A 14,766-nucleotide genomic window follows, 5' to 3' on the forward strand; every position below is an offset into this window, starting at 1 on the left:
CTACACTGAAAAATACACATTAATCTGTGAGAACATAATGCAAGTATGTATCTGAAAAATCTCTTTCCTCCCATCTCCCCCTTTTACCGCCATTACAAAGAAAAAACACACCCCAGAAAACCCATCACTACTGCAGCAAGGGACAAAGAACACTGAAAATATGGATTCAAAGCTGTGTTGATTCAAAGTTGCTAGAATTATTACACTCCTCTCCAGGTACTAGCTGAATTTTCAGGTCTTTAATTCAGGTCTGAATTTTCAGATAGGGATAATCTCAGATGTGTTGTAAGTTTTTTTAAATGGTCAAATAATTTCTCCATGGGTTTAAGAAGAAAATTTCATTTAAAAAGGAAAAAAAAAGCCTGGGAATTTTTCCCAAATAATTCCAACATGCAGTATTGCTGAAGTTTAAGACTGCTAATAAAAGCTTCATAGTACTTGATGTTTTCCTTATAAACAGAATTACTGAAGGCATGCAACTCCATAAAAATCTCAGAAGTATCTTCCCCTCCAATTGCAACAATAATTAATTTCTAACTATAACAAGTTGGCTAGAACCAAATTCTAGAAGGCATGTACAATAAGAAGGGCAAGACTAGAATTGTTTTTCATAAAAAGTAGTGATTAAATGAGTGGAAGTTTCATAAAGATAATCTTTCCTCTATTTAGACAGTGATCATGAGAGACATTAAAAAAGCCCCAAAATCAACATGAACTGCAGTGGTTAAAAAAGAGAAAACCGTGTTTTAAAAGCTTTTCTCTACAGCATTAAGCCTAAAAGCCAATGCTATATATTTACCCATCCATATTTTTTGACATTCTCATTTTTAAATATGAAGACCTCTGTGCTTTTTATTCCATTCAATATACTTCACACTGCTTCCCATGAAAGTACAATAAAAAATAATAAAAAATTGAATACTCTGGTTTTATTTTCATTCCCTATTGAACATAGATCAAAGCATATCTCTGACATATATTAATTTGCTAACAGTGTTCCTGTTTATATCTTTCTTTGTAGCATAGGAATATGATGTGTATTACCTCAGGAATAATAATTATAGCTTTCTTAATTTTGCTCAATTTCAATTACTTTTATTCTCTTTTTTTATTTAAAATGCAATTTGTTTACATGTAAACAACGGGCAAACTCTCCAGCATTATAAATAAATAACTTTTGAGACATAAATTCAATCTCTTGGGGTATAGATGGAATAGTGCTAAGGCTCTGAAATACACTGTTTATTCCCACTCACCTAATAAGCATCTCTTAACTCACTGGAGGGCTGAGAGTTCCCTATCCTTAGATTTAAATTTCATAAGAACGCCAGCATGCTTATATACCTACAAGCTTAAGGATTCACAGAGGCAGTTTTTTTTCAGTTTCATCATTCTGAAGGCCTGATAAACAACAAGAAACAGAAAGTACTGGAAAGCTTTACAACAGCATACATATGTACTAAATATTAATGCATATGGAAAACATACTGTTCTGGGGGTAGTTCTGTATGAACACAGCAGGGAAAGCAGTGCAGGCACTGTTGATGTTATCAGGTTTCCTGACACTTCTGCACAGGTATCCATACAAGAAATCCAGTCTGTCTCCAGGCAACACAGAGAGCCTTAGTCCACAGGAAGCCTAGTCATGGAAGCATGCTGGGCAAGAAGTCTGATGGGTTGGGGAAAGAGGCTGACAGTATAAAAAGGAGAGCTAAAATTTTTCTAAGAAAAGAAATCAGGAATTCAATAAAAAGAGTAGGACTGACAAAACCTGGAATCAGTGCCTGGTGTCAGCAGGAAAGTGGAAATGATGATGTATGAGAAGAGAAAGTCACAAATACAGGAAACAGACTGAAGATTAATTATTTGTCAGAAAAAACTTCCTGCGAGTGCGAACTCTTTCCAATATCCTGCATGCTCTCATTTCTTGCATACACACCTCTTTCCCCTTGGTTCTTTAAAAAAAGCCTGACAACCCAAAAAATGACAAAAAAACCACAAAAACCTTTTCACGGTATGTTTGACTTCTTAAACCCTAGTAGTGTTGGGTGGGCTTTGGTTTTATATTGTGTTTGTGTATGACAATAACAGATGTGAAAATGCTGTCTAGATACACTATAGAATCACATGGAAATATTCTTGACAAATTGGTCTAGACTTCAATATTCCTAAAACTGACATCTACCTTGGAAGTTCCAATAAAATACACTCAAAACCTACAGCATTTTTCTATACAAAAGAAATCAACAAAAAACCCCAATCAAACCTACACAACGGAGGCAACAAATAGAAAAAAATCAGCTGTGAATCACTGTCGTTCTCTGAACAGAAATGTCATTTCTTCAAGTCTCACTAATCTGGATTACATAGAGAATCACAATCAAAGGACTGCACTGGGTTAGACCAAATCCTTCAACTGGCTCTGTATCTTGTGTCCAAGAAAAGCCATAAATATATACCTGGAGACACGAGATACCCTCCACCCTCCCTGCCTCCAGCTATTTCTAGTTCAGGAATTTCTGGAGCCAGATGTAGTTCCTGTACATTCAGAAATTCTCAATTAACATCTTTCTCACTTTGAATTGATGAAAATAAATGGTATTTCTCTAGAACATACTTTTTCTGATTCTGATCTAATCTCAACAACTCACAGAAAAAAAAATACAATATTCATACATATATGGAAGAACTTAATTTTTGGCAGTTTTTAGTGCTTCCTTCAGACTGCAAAGCTGATTCAAAAAGTCTGCCCTATCAAAGAAGTCAGATGAAAAAGTTTCAGTAAAGATTTTAAAAAGTTGTTAAAGTTCGGTAACATTCCTCCTCAACTGTATGTAGCAAACACAGAATTCTTGACAGTGCTGTGGTTTTAGATGACCCATGTAACTTATTTGTGACATTGTTACTGCAGAGTAATGGAGATTCATAAACTTGGGCTAATAAAAGTTTTATGGCATAGCATATCAGCATGTAATGTTTCTCAGCATAATGAAAGAAAAATAGATCTAGTTAATACCATGCACTCAAGCCTGGAGTTGACCTAGAATTGAGAATGCCTTGCCAACAGCTCCCTTCATTCTAGGACAGATAGTTTCCAGATCAAACTGAAACTGCCACTTCATCAGTTATGGGAGAGATTGATTGTCCTGGGTATTCACTTACATATAATGCAAAATTATTTTACAGAATGCCATGCAGTGACATGAGAGAAACTAACAACATTAATTCCATGCCCATGGAAGTCACAGACAGTCTTGAAAATCATTGAACAGTAAAGATGCAGGAGATGGAGATTTTAGCACTGCTTCAGAAAGCGCAATTGACACACATTTATCCAAATTTTTCAGTAAAATGATAATGTCAAATATGTATAAAACACTAAAATATTGAACTTAAACATGTATGCAGCATGATGTTTAAGTTCAATATTTACTTAAAGAAGAGACATTTATGAATTCTGCCACAAATCTGTGTGATTTCTTCAGGACCAGAAGTAGAGTTTCAAGAGCCGTCTTACAGATATTGGAATTCTTACCTGCGTTTAAGGAAGGCAGGTTGTCTTTCCCACTTATGCCTTCAGTGGCTGTACACTCACGAACCAATGCACACTGCAAAAGAAATACAACCACAAATGTTACACATTCAGGGGTCTGAGATAAATCCATGGCAGTTTATAAAAGGTAGGCTGAAAACCATTACTGATAATGATATAAACTTCCAAAGTCTTACTTATAATTTACATTTTTATCTTTATATTTCTGTTCCAAGATACTGTAACACAATCAGAATTATAGCCAAGACAATGAAAAAATATGATCAGGTGTTCCATAACAAAAGAGAAATGTTTCCTACCAGTATTATGGCAGAAATATTGAGAGATAGTAATAGTTTAGCTTAATAAGTCTTATTATAAGAATAAGGCACTTTAGTTTAAAGCAATTTTTGGCAAGTTCTGTGCATTCAAAGAGGTTTCTTTAGGCAAAGAATTTTCACATGCACAGTGTAAGAAAACACTTAATTAATTTTTAAACAAGGGAATAGCAGGAAGCACAAAAAAGTCCTTAAAATGTGCTCAGATTTTGTGATTGAAGTAATTTTTTATACAAGTGAACTGGAATATTGCTTTGATGAGATTAGTGCATAAAGTATAAAAAGTTTATGATAAAATCAATCAGTGTACACCTGCACATAATATTTGCAATGTTCCTCCTACCCCCATTGAGAAAATAAATGGGAGTCTCTAAACGTCATAGGGAGCTCTGTTCCTAGGGCTTCCCCAGTTCCTAGAAGCTCAGTGGAGAACTTAAGGCAGAGAGCAACACATGATGTACTCTCAACCAGGTGATATCTGAAAATTAATTTAACCATCACCTTCCTCTTCTATGAGAAAATCCTGCACATAGTTTATCTAACACTGAGCAAACCCAGGTCAAAACTTATTTATTTTTTATTAATTCAATGACTCATCATTCTCACAATTGCATCCTCACTATCAACATATAAACCAAGACTGTGTTGCAACTGATTTGTACAAACCAAGGTCTCCTTTAAAGACCACAGAAAATACATCAGTCATGAGTCTGGTCTCTATTTACAAGTATTAGAAACCCCTAGAAAGATGCTATTAAAGCCTTCTGTGCTCCCCAGGCCAGACAGAGCCCATTAATTACATCTCCAATAATTGCAAGGACTCTCATTCCACATTTTGCAGTGGACAAAAAGCAAAATGAAAAAGAAGGCTGAAGAAACATCTTGTGTTGCCTATATTGTGCGAATTTTACAGGTCAAAATCAGAAAGATTTCACAGTATTTGCTGGCTTTTTGGAACTGGTCACACATACACTGTTTTAAAAACGCATTGAAGTCCTCTGAGATGAGTGGTGAAAAAAAAAGTGTGAGATTTACCCTCAGAATTTCACACACAAAAGCAGACTGATTTTGCTAAGCAGAAAAGATATTGAAAATAATGTCCTCTTCTCAAAAATAGTCTTATATGTAACTTCCAAACAAAAAAATACTGCATTCCCTGTAGCATTTCCTTTTATTCAGGAAAACCAGAATACACCATAGTGTTAAGCAGTCGTATTAGGGCTGCAAAAATTGTGTGCTCCCATGAAATTCAGATGAACCTGCTCCTTTGCAAGGGAATTTACCTCTTCTTTGGTTTGCCTGTCTGTCATTCTTCCCAGCTTTTCAGTATTGTTGGCACAGATTGCACATAAAAATAAACATGAACGGGACTTCAAGGGCAGAAACCAGAGCAGGTATCCAAGGAAAAAAGAAGCTGTATTTATGGCATCTCTATGGACAGTTTTTATCAGAAGTGATCAAATATATTCAGTTGAGATAAAAATAAGCTATTTTTTTCTTAAAGAAGGAAAGGGCTTAGGAAATTCAGGTTAGAACATTACTCTGTACATTTTCATAAGTTTGGTTTTTGTTATTGAGGGAGATAAGTGTACATAACACATACTCCAGAAATTTTGTTTTAAGTTCTTAACCCAATTTGGTAATTAGTATTTTAGACATCTGGTACAACTGATCACTCTAATTAACTTCATGCAATAAACTGAATTTCTACCTTTTGATCCTGAGTATCTGCTGTGATGTGGTCTGTTTCCCCCTCCTCTAGCTGTCCCATCTTCACAAGATTGACTTCAATGGTACCAACTGTCTTTCCACCATCAGATGTTCTGGAAAAAAAACCAACCCATGACACTGGGTCGCTTGCAGCATCAAATTCTTTCAATTAGAATATCATCAGTAAATATTTAGTGCCCTCTCCATTCTGTAAAATGCAGTCACTTCTATTGAATTGGTTATTTACCATCACAAACCAAATGTTAACAATGAGGAAACTTCTTCAGGACAATGAAAGTTTTCAACACAAAGCTGAGGACAGGTAAGTGCTATAAATGGTGCATGAATCCATGAATACTGCCAAGTTTTCATTCTAGACCTTATGCTGTCTGTGGACCATTGGATAAAGGGCTGTAACACTGCAGCAATATTCCACTTAGGACCTGCAACCCCAATGCAGAACACATGGCTTTGTTTCCTTTCTGCAAAGAAAGGACATAGTGTATTAATAAAACCCCTGCAAAACCAAAACAAGGAAACTAATCTGAATATCACGTTTACCTTTGTAATCCCTCCACAGAGAAATTATTCAGAATCCATCCCATTTCTTGAACTGTATGAGATTGAAGTAAAAGTAATTTACTTTCAATTAATCAAAAACAAGTAACGATTCAGATGTACATCACCAAGAAAAGAGTATCATTAACTACCTTTTGGAAGAAACAAGGGTTTAAACTCCTGAATGATACCAAATGCTTTTTCAGCTTTCCCTGGCAGCACAGCACCAAGTTTAATGTCACAGTCTATCTCTCCTGGCTTATTCTGAACAGCTGGATTTTTTTAAAGGAATGAAAGAAGAGTAAGAGATCATTTCATAATAATGAGGAAAGGGTAACAAAAGGCACCAAGCAAAAATAGGCAAAAAGGAAATGATGAGAATAAGTTCAGCACATTTACAAAAACACAGCGAGGAAGGAGAATCAAAACAAATACGTGTGCCGCAATACTGTGTATTTTCTGAGCAGTGGAAATGAGGAGTGATGAATAAGGAAAAAAGAATACATAGAAAAGTTCAATGTCATAAAATCATAAAACCACAGAATTATTGAATATGCTGAGTTGGAAGGGACCATTAGAGTAAACAAGTCCAACTGCTACAGTAAAATCTCAAAAAATAGTTACCCCCAAGCTTCCAAATGAAATAATTCTTTTCCTTGAAAACCATTAGGCTGTGATATACACTCATCTTGCAACTATACATATCTGGTCTTCTATAAAACCTTGCAAAATAAACATAAGTCTTCATATTTTACATGTGTAAAACTTCATCTGCTCTAAGCCAAAATAATTGACAATAAAGAAACAATTAAAAACGAACCACTTTCAGATAGTTTTGCAATTGAAGAAGCCTGTATTAATTAAAAAAGTATGCAGAAGAAAAGTAGTAAGGGTTCAGTGTCCAAATTGTGCTTATGAGCAGAAATACGTAATAATTTGAAATGGCCTTCTGAATGAAGAACTTTCCCCGGAGTTGCTACAGCCTTGTGGTTTGACTTCTCCTTCTTGTGTCAAACTGGCACCCAAACTAGGCTCTGTCAACAAATGCACTACAGCCTTCCCAAGCAGAAAGGGAATACAGCAGATGTCAGCAAATCATATATCTTTAAAAGCCAAAGTGTGAAGTTATAAGACTGAAAATTTTTCAGCAGCTTAAGGTGTTCTCATCAAAGTGTCAAGCGAATAAACTGATCCAAGCCAACAAGGCCTGTTGGTCCAGTAAAATGGAAATGCTAGCTACACTTTCTCAGTCCTTGTCTCTTGTTCTTTAGAATCCTAAATATTTCCCTTGCTGCTGTTATTAAAAGGTTGGCCTCAGTATGACAGTGAGCATTGCATTGTTTGCCTACAGGAGGAGCAATACATATTTTGTATGGGTTTAAATACAGTGATTGATCTAATTTCAGTGATTGATCTAAATAATAATTTATTTTCTTTTCAGAAAATAAATTATTATTTTCTTTTCAAAATCACTCCTGTTCTGGAATAATACATATATAATACAACAATCTGGAACATGCGTTACCTGTAAGAAAAGGTAATGCAACACAATAAAACTAAACAGTTGTAGTTGCACTTCTTTCTCCAGTTCTTATCTTCCCACACAGAAATATGAAGAAACAATTTAACAAAAAAAGCAACAACAACAAAACCAACAAATCCCAAAACCAAAGTTTCTTTTGAATGCTACAGGCATACAAATCAACAAAGAGCTCTATAAATGCCCAGGGCAAAACTGCTGTGAGCAGCATCAGACTGTGATTTTAAAACAGCAGCAGCGCTTGACAGTCTTCAACTACTTGAAGACATGCATTTCAAACTTTCCAGCAATATCATGAGATTAAAATTTCACTTGAAATAAATATCAAAAAGAGAAACAGAAGTGATGCAGTGGGAAAAATAAAAAAAGCTTAGTGATCATACTTTAGTAGGATAAAACCCTGTATAATTTTACTTTTCACTAACAGTATTGAGCACACACACATGTTATGCACACACTTCATGACCTTTGCTTGCAGAGATGTAAAAAGTCTCACACTGTTCAACACAGCATCAGAGAAAGAATTAATTGGTTTTAGGATACTTCATAATGCATTAGAATGAGATCAGCTTATTTCCTATAGTTTAATAAAGCTGAGAAGGACACTCTGCACTCACATGGTGCAGTGAAGATGATCCCTGCATCAAATTGCTCTCAGTCATGAGAGAGGAGACACTATATCCCCACAAAACAAAAGACTGCACCTTGACAACCTGCTTAGGGTGATTTGGGATGGGGGATACTGCCAAGAGAATAAAATCAGTATCAACATAAGAAGCCCATACATGGGACAAAATCCACCTGGCTTATGGAACTGGAAAATTGCTGATATTTTTTAGCACCCTGGGATAAGGATCAGCAATCATTTGATACCTGTCAGCAGAGCACCTGCATTTGAAATAAATTTCTCTACCATCCCAAGTCCTTAAGGATCCCCAGGTCAGTATTAGTTCCCTCAAATGTGAGGAAAGGAGATAGCCAGTAACACCATGAGCAACAGGAATTTGTGCCCACCTGTCCTAGGTTGACTATATGATGCTTTTATCCCCAATCGTCTCATTCCGTTTATGCTGAATAGCAAGTTTTGCACCTTTAAGACTTGCTCCAAGGATTGAGGGGGGGAGAGGAGGCGCGCAGTTTGTTTTCAGACACTGAACTCACTCCTACACATTCCTGCTTCTGGACTGTGTGTTTTTCTGCGGATGAACAGACGGCGGGACAGGGCTCTTTTTTTTTCCTTGCTTTTTAGTTAGTTTAGCTAGCTGAGGCAAAGAAGTTCCCTGGACTGCGTTTTTTTCCCTTTTTTCCCCTTTCTCTGGACCTGTTCACACCTGCTCTGGACTGAACAACCATAAGAGCACCAGCAGCTCGCCTCGGTGGGCCGGGCCGGGCCTGGGCCACGGCATTTCCAGCGCCGGAGGGACTGATAAGGGACTGAGTGAGCTGAACTGGAATCTGGGGAGGGGACTTTCTGGGTTTGTCATCTCCTTTGGAGCAGCAAGGGGTTTTATTGTTTAATATTAAGTTTCCTTGTTTAATAAATAGTTTTTTTCCACTTTTCTCCAAGGAAGTATTTTCTCCTGGACCGGTTGGGGGAGGGGTGGTAGAATCCGATTTCCTAGGGGGGCCCTGTGGGGGTTCTCTCCCAAATTTGCCCTGAACCAGGACAAACACATCAATTGGCGCCCAACGTGAGGCTCGAGAAAGTGGAAAAAAGCATTATTGATTGCATGTTGGTTGTGCTTGCTCTGTAGTGAGTTAAAGCAGTCAGTAGCCATGTTGCTTGATTTCGTACTGTCTCTTGGGGTGGAGGCCTTCATGTGGTTCTGGTCTATAAGCCTTTTTGAGGTTTCAGTACCTTTCTGGTCACTAGGATTACTGTCCCTAAGACGTAAGTTTCACAGTACAGGGGCACGGATTGGAATAGCTATTTTGCTGGCCTTGGTGATAATGATTTATAGGGCATTTACAAGGTTGCTGGAGTCTGCTTACAATATGTATGGTTTATGGTTTCTTCGTCCTACCCCGCGTCCTAGTTCCGGCAGTATGTTTTGGGAATTTATTAGTAATTGCACCCAGTTTGTTAGAGGAGGAGCAGGGAATGAGACTTTCCAGCCTTTCCTTTCCTTCTTCTCCTCTGAATCTGTTATGTCACTTTTTGAGAATGTTCAGTTTCCCCTGACTGTTAAGGAGACCATGTTTCTGGCATTTAATGTGGTAAGCTTCCTCTATATGGTCTGCAGCTTCTCTAGAATGAGGGCTGAGATGTCCAGAGGAGCTGACAAGACCCCTGACCCAGAAGTAGACTCAGGCATGAAAAATGATGAGTGGTGTGGAGAATGGGAAAATATGGGCCAAACCCTGAAGGAATTTTCTGATCCTGTAGACTGGGATTTTCCATGTGAACAAATTCAGAACCCAGCTGAGGTGGGAAAATACCTGAAAGAGAAATGCCATGGTGACTGTAAGGAAAAAAGTCTCATTGCAATAAGCTGGGCCCTGGCCTATGCTTATCGCACCCTGCTAGATATTGTAGGGCAGCAGACAGAGGCAGGCAGGCAGGGAGATAAAGCAGCAGCTACTCCAATCACTCAGGCTGCAGCCAACACTCCAACTGCTCAGGCTGGAACTGAACCAGACAGTAAGCCTAAGCCACTGGCAGTTGCTGCAGGAAAGAAGTACACGAGCAAAACCAATCGGCCAGTGACTGACGATGATGATCCAGGGGAAGGACCCTCACCACCAACTACTGATAAAAAGCCCAAAGTTAATGAAACTGATACAGCCTCAGAAGCCAATATGGAGTCCTATTCCCTGAAGGACCTTCGTGGCCTAAGGAAGGATTATACCCGGCGACCTGATGAATCCATAATTAGTTGGTTAGTCCGTCTCTGGGATGCTGCAGGTGAGGCTACAGTTTTGGATGGCAGTGAAGCCAGGCATTTGGGATCCCTGTCACAGGATCCTGTCATTGACCAAGGAATGATGAGGGGGGCTAACCCTCACAGCCTCTAGGCACGGGTCCTGGGAAGTGTTGCACAAAGATACCTGTGTGCAGACGATCTCTATATGCAGCAAACACAGTGGAAGACCATAGAGCAAGGGATCCAGCGCTTGAGGGAAATGGCAGTGGCAGAGATTGTCTTCTCGGATGATGTAAACACTGTAAATCCAGACTTGGTACCATGCACATCTGTAATGTGGAGAAAACTTGTACGACTCGGGCCACATGAATATGCTTCTGCTCTAGCAATAATGAAGCGAGATGACGGTGAGGAGACCGTGCTGGATATGGCAAAGAAACTCCGAGCGTATGCAGACGCTGTGCATGGCCCGACACATGCCAGAATCGCAGCAGTGGAAACACGTCTGCAGAGGTTAGAGGATAAGATAGAGGAGAATCACAAGAAGCTCAGAGAGGAGATTAAGGAAGACCTTCTTCAAATCTCAGCAGTACAGATCAGAGGTTCTGGTGCCCAACGCAGACGCTCCCCAGATGGAGAGAGAAGGTACACCCCACGAGCTGAGCTGTGGTTCTTCCTGCGTGATTGTGGAGAAAACATGAGGAGATGGGATGGAAAACCTACTGCTGCTCTGGTACAACGGGTGCGTGAACTGAAGACTCAGAGAGGAAGTTCCAAAAGGGAAGCAGCTCCAGTAGCCAGTAACCGAACTGTCATATATGATGATAATGACAATATTTTTGATGCCCTTGAAGGAACCTCCAAGACATATGTCCAGGGAAAAAAGGATAACCAGGCTTAGAGGGGCCCTGCCTCTAGCCAGGTAGAGGCTAGGGAAAACCGTGTTTTTTGGACTGTGTGGATTCGTTGGCCTGGCACATCTGAACCACAAGAATACGAAGCTTTGGTCGACACTGGTGCACAATGTACATTAATCCCATCGAGACATGTGGGGGCAGAGTCTGTTTCTATTGCCGGTGTGACAGGGGGATCCCAGGATTTCACTTTGGTGGAAGCTGAGGTGAGCCTGACTGGAAATGAGTGGAAGAAACACCCTATTGTGACTGGCCCAGAGGCCCCATGCATTTTAGGCATAGACTTCCTCCGAAGTGGGTATTTCAAGGACCCAAAGGGATTCAGATGGGCATTTGGAATAGCTGCTGTAGAGGCAGAGGGCGTCAAGCAATTGAACACCTTGCCTGGACTGTCAGAAGACCCATCTGCAGTAGGACTTCTGAAGGTGGAAGAGCAACAGGTGCCAATTGCCACCTCGATAGTGCACCGCCGGCAGTATCGGACGAATCGAGATGCCGTGATCCCCATCCACAAAATGATCCGTGAGCTGGAGAGCCAAGGGGTGGTCAGCAAGACTCACTCACCCTTCAACAGCCCCATCTGGCCTGTGCGTAAGTCTGAGGGAGAATGGAGATTGACTGTGGACTACCGTGCATTGAATGAAGTGACTCCACCACTGAGCACTGCTGTGCCGGACATGCTGGAACTCCAGTATGAGCTAGAGTCCAAGGCAGCAAAGTGGTATGCCACCATTGACATTGCCAATGCATTTTTCTCCATTCCTCTGGCAGCAGAATGCAGGCCTCAGTTTGCTTTCACCTGGAGGGGAGTGCAGTATACCTGGAACCGATTGCCCCAGGGGTGGAAGCACAGCCCCACCATCTGCCATGGACTGATCCAGAGTGTACTAGAAAAGGGTGAGGCTCCAGAACATCTGCAATACATTGATGACATCATTGTATGGGGGAAGACGGCAGCAGAAGTGTTTGAGAAAGGAAGGGAAATTATCCAGATTCTCCTGAAAGCCGGCTTTGCCATCAAAAAGAGCAAAGTCAAGGGACCTGCTCAAGAGATCCAGTTTCTGGGAGTGAAGTGGCAAGATGGACGGCGTCAGATTCCCACTGATGTCATCAACAAGATCACAGCAATGTCTCCACCATCCAGCAAGAAGGAAACACAAGCTTTCCTAGGTGCCATAGGCTTTTGGAGAATGCACATTCCTGAGTACAGTCAGATCGTGAGCCCCCTCTACCTGGTCACCCGTAAGAAGAACAAGTTCCACTGGGGCCCTGAGCAGCAACAAGCCTTCACCCAGATCAAGCAGGAGATCGCTCATGCAGTTGCCCTTGGCCCAGTCAGGACAGGACCAGAGGTGAGGAATGTGCTCTACTCTGCAGCCGGGAACCATGGCTTGTCCTGGAGCCTTTGGCAGAAGGTGCCTGGGGAGACTCGAGGCCGACCACTTGGATTTTGGAGTCGAAGCTACAGAGGGTCTGAAGCCAACTATACCCCAAGAGAGAAGGAAATTTTAGCAGCCTATGAAGGAGTCCAAGCTGCCTCAGAGGTAATAGGCACTGAAGCACAACTCCTCCTGGCACCCCGACTACCAGTACTGGGGTGGATGTTCAAAGCAAAGGTTCCCTCTATGCACCATGCCACCAGTGCCACATGGAGCAAATGGATCGCTCTGATCACACAGCGCGCCCATATTGGAAAACTGAATCGCCCTGGGATTCTGGAAATAATTACAAACTGGCCGGAAGGTGAAAACTTTGGTCTTGCTGATGAAGAGGAAGAAGTGACACGTGCTGAAGAAGCTCCACCATACAATGAACTGCCAGTGGAAGAAACGCGCTACGCTCTTTTCACTGACGGTTCTTGTCGCATTGTGGGAATGAAACGAAAGTGGAAAGCAGCCGTATGGAGCCCCACACGACAGGTTGCTCAAGCTACTGAAGGAGAAGGTGGATCAAGCCAACTTGCAGAGCTCAAGGCCGTTCAACTGGCCCTGGACATTGCTGAGAGAGAGAAGTGGCCAAGGCTCTACCTTTACACTGATTCATGGATGGTAGCCAATGCTCTGTGGGGATGGCTGGAGAGGTGGAAAGAAGCTAACTGGCAACGTAGAGGAAAACCAATTTGGGCTGCCGATGAGTGGAAAGACATCGCTACCAGGGTAGGGAAGCTACCTGTGAAGGTCCGCCATGTAGATGCCCATGTCCCCAAGAGCAGAGCTAATGAGGAGCACCAAAACAATGAGCAGGTAGACCGGGCTGCAAAGATAGAAGTGTCAAAGATAGACCTAGATTGGGAACACAAGGGAGAGTTATTCCTAGCTCGGTGGGCCCACGACGCCTCAGGTCATCAGGGTAGAGATGCCACCTATAAGTGGGCACGAGACCGAGGGGTGGATCTAACCATGGACAGTATTTCTCAAGTTATTCATGACTGTGAGACGTGTGCTGCCATCAAGCAAGCCAAGCGAGTAAAGCCCCTGTGGTATGGTGGGCGGTGGTCCAAGTACAGGTATGGGGAGGCCTGGCAGATCGACTACATCACACTGCCCCAGACACGCCAAGGCAAGCACTACGTGCTGACCATGGTAGAAGCCACCACGGGATGGCTGGAAACCTATCCTGTGTCTCATGCTACTGCCCGGAACACCATCCTGGGTCTTGAAAAGCAAGTCCTGTGGAGACATGGAACCCCTGAGCGGATCGAGTCAGACAATGGGACTCATTTCAAGAACAGCCTTATCAACACCTGGGCTAGGGAACATGGCATTGAGTGGGTGTACCATATTCCCTACCATGCACCAGCTGCAGGGAAAGTGGAGAGGTACAACGGACTGTTGAAAACAACTTTGAAAGCATTGGGTGGGGGATCTTTCAAAAACTGGGAGCAGCATCTGGCAAAAGCCACCTGGCTAGTTAACACCTGAGGCTCTACTAACCGAGTAGGCCCTGCCCAATCTGAGCCTTTGCATAGAGTAGATGGAGACAAAGTCCCAGTGGTACATGTCAGAGGTTTATTAGGGAAGACAGTTTGGATCAATTCTGCCTCAAGTACAGACAAACCCATTCGTGGGGTTGTCTTTGCTCAGGGACCAGGTTCCACATGGTGGATAATGCAAAGAGATGGAAGAACACGATGTGTACCTCAGGGAGATCTCATTGTTGGGTGAGACCTACGTGTAAATATCACTGTTTGCTAAATGTTACTACCATTGTCTGTGTATAGCTGTATATTGAATGTCTGATGTATGTGTTTATAGAGTTAGAATATATATATTAGTTTTAGTAGTAAGCTGACGATATGGGGATAAGGGGT

The 14,766-nt window shown here is 41.4% G+C and overlaps 1 protein-coding gene across 10 annotated transcripts in view; it reads right to left on the reverse strand.

Annotated features, from left to right (window-relative positions):
• INPP4B (inositol polyphosphate-4-phosphatase type II B) overlaps positions 1 to 14,766 on the reverse strand; it is a 312,388-nt gene that overhangs the window by 106,262 nt on the left and 191,360 nt on the right. For all 10 annotated transcript variants that reach the window (XR_009486134.1, XM_059843843.1, XM_059843840.1 and 7 more), the window contains 2 exons: positions 5,582 to 5,693; positions 3,536 to 3,608 (listed from right to left, as the gene is read on the reverse strand). Coding sequence is in view for 9 of the 10 variants with exons in the window: in XM_059843843.1 (XP_059699826.1) it covers positions 3,536 to 3,608; positions 5,582 to 5,693 (185 nt within the window). In the remaining variant the exon portion in view is untranslated. The remainder of the gene's footprint in view (positions 1 to 3,535; positions 3,609 to 5,581; positions 5,694 to 14,766) is intronic.

Source organism: Haemorhous mexicanus, chromosome 4 (assembly GCF_027477595.1).
Source record: "Haemorhous mexicanus isolate bHaeMex1 chromosome 4, bHaeMex1.pri, whole genome shotgun sequence".
NCBI classification, from domain to species: Eukaryota; Metazoa; Chordata; class Aves; order Passeriformes; family Fringillidae; genus Haemorhous; species Haemorhous mexicanus.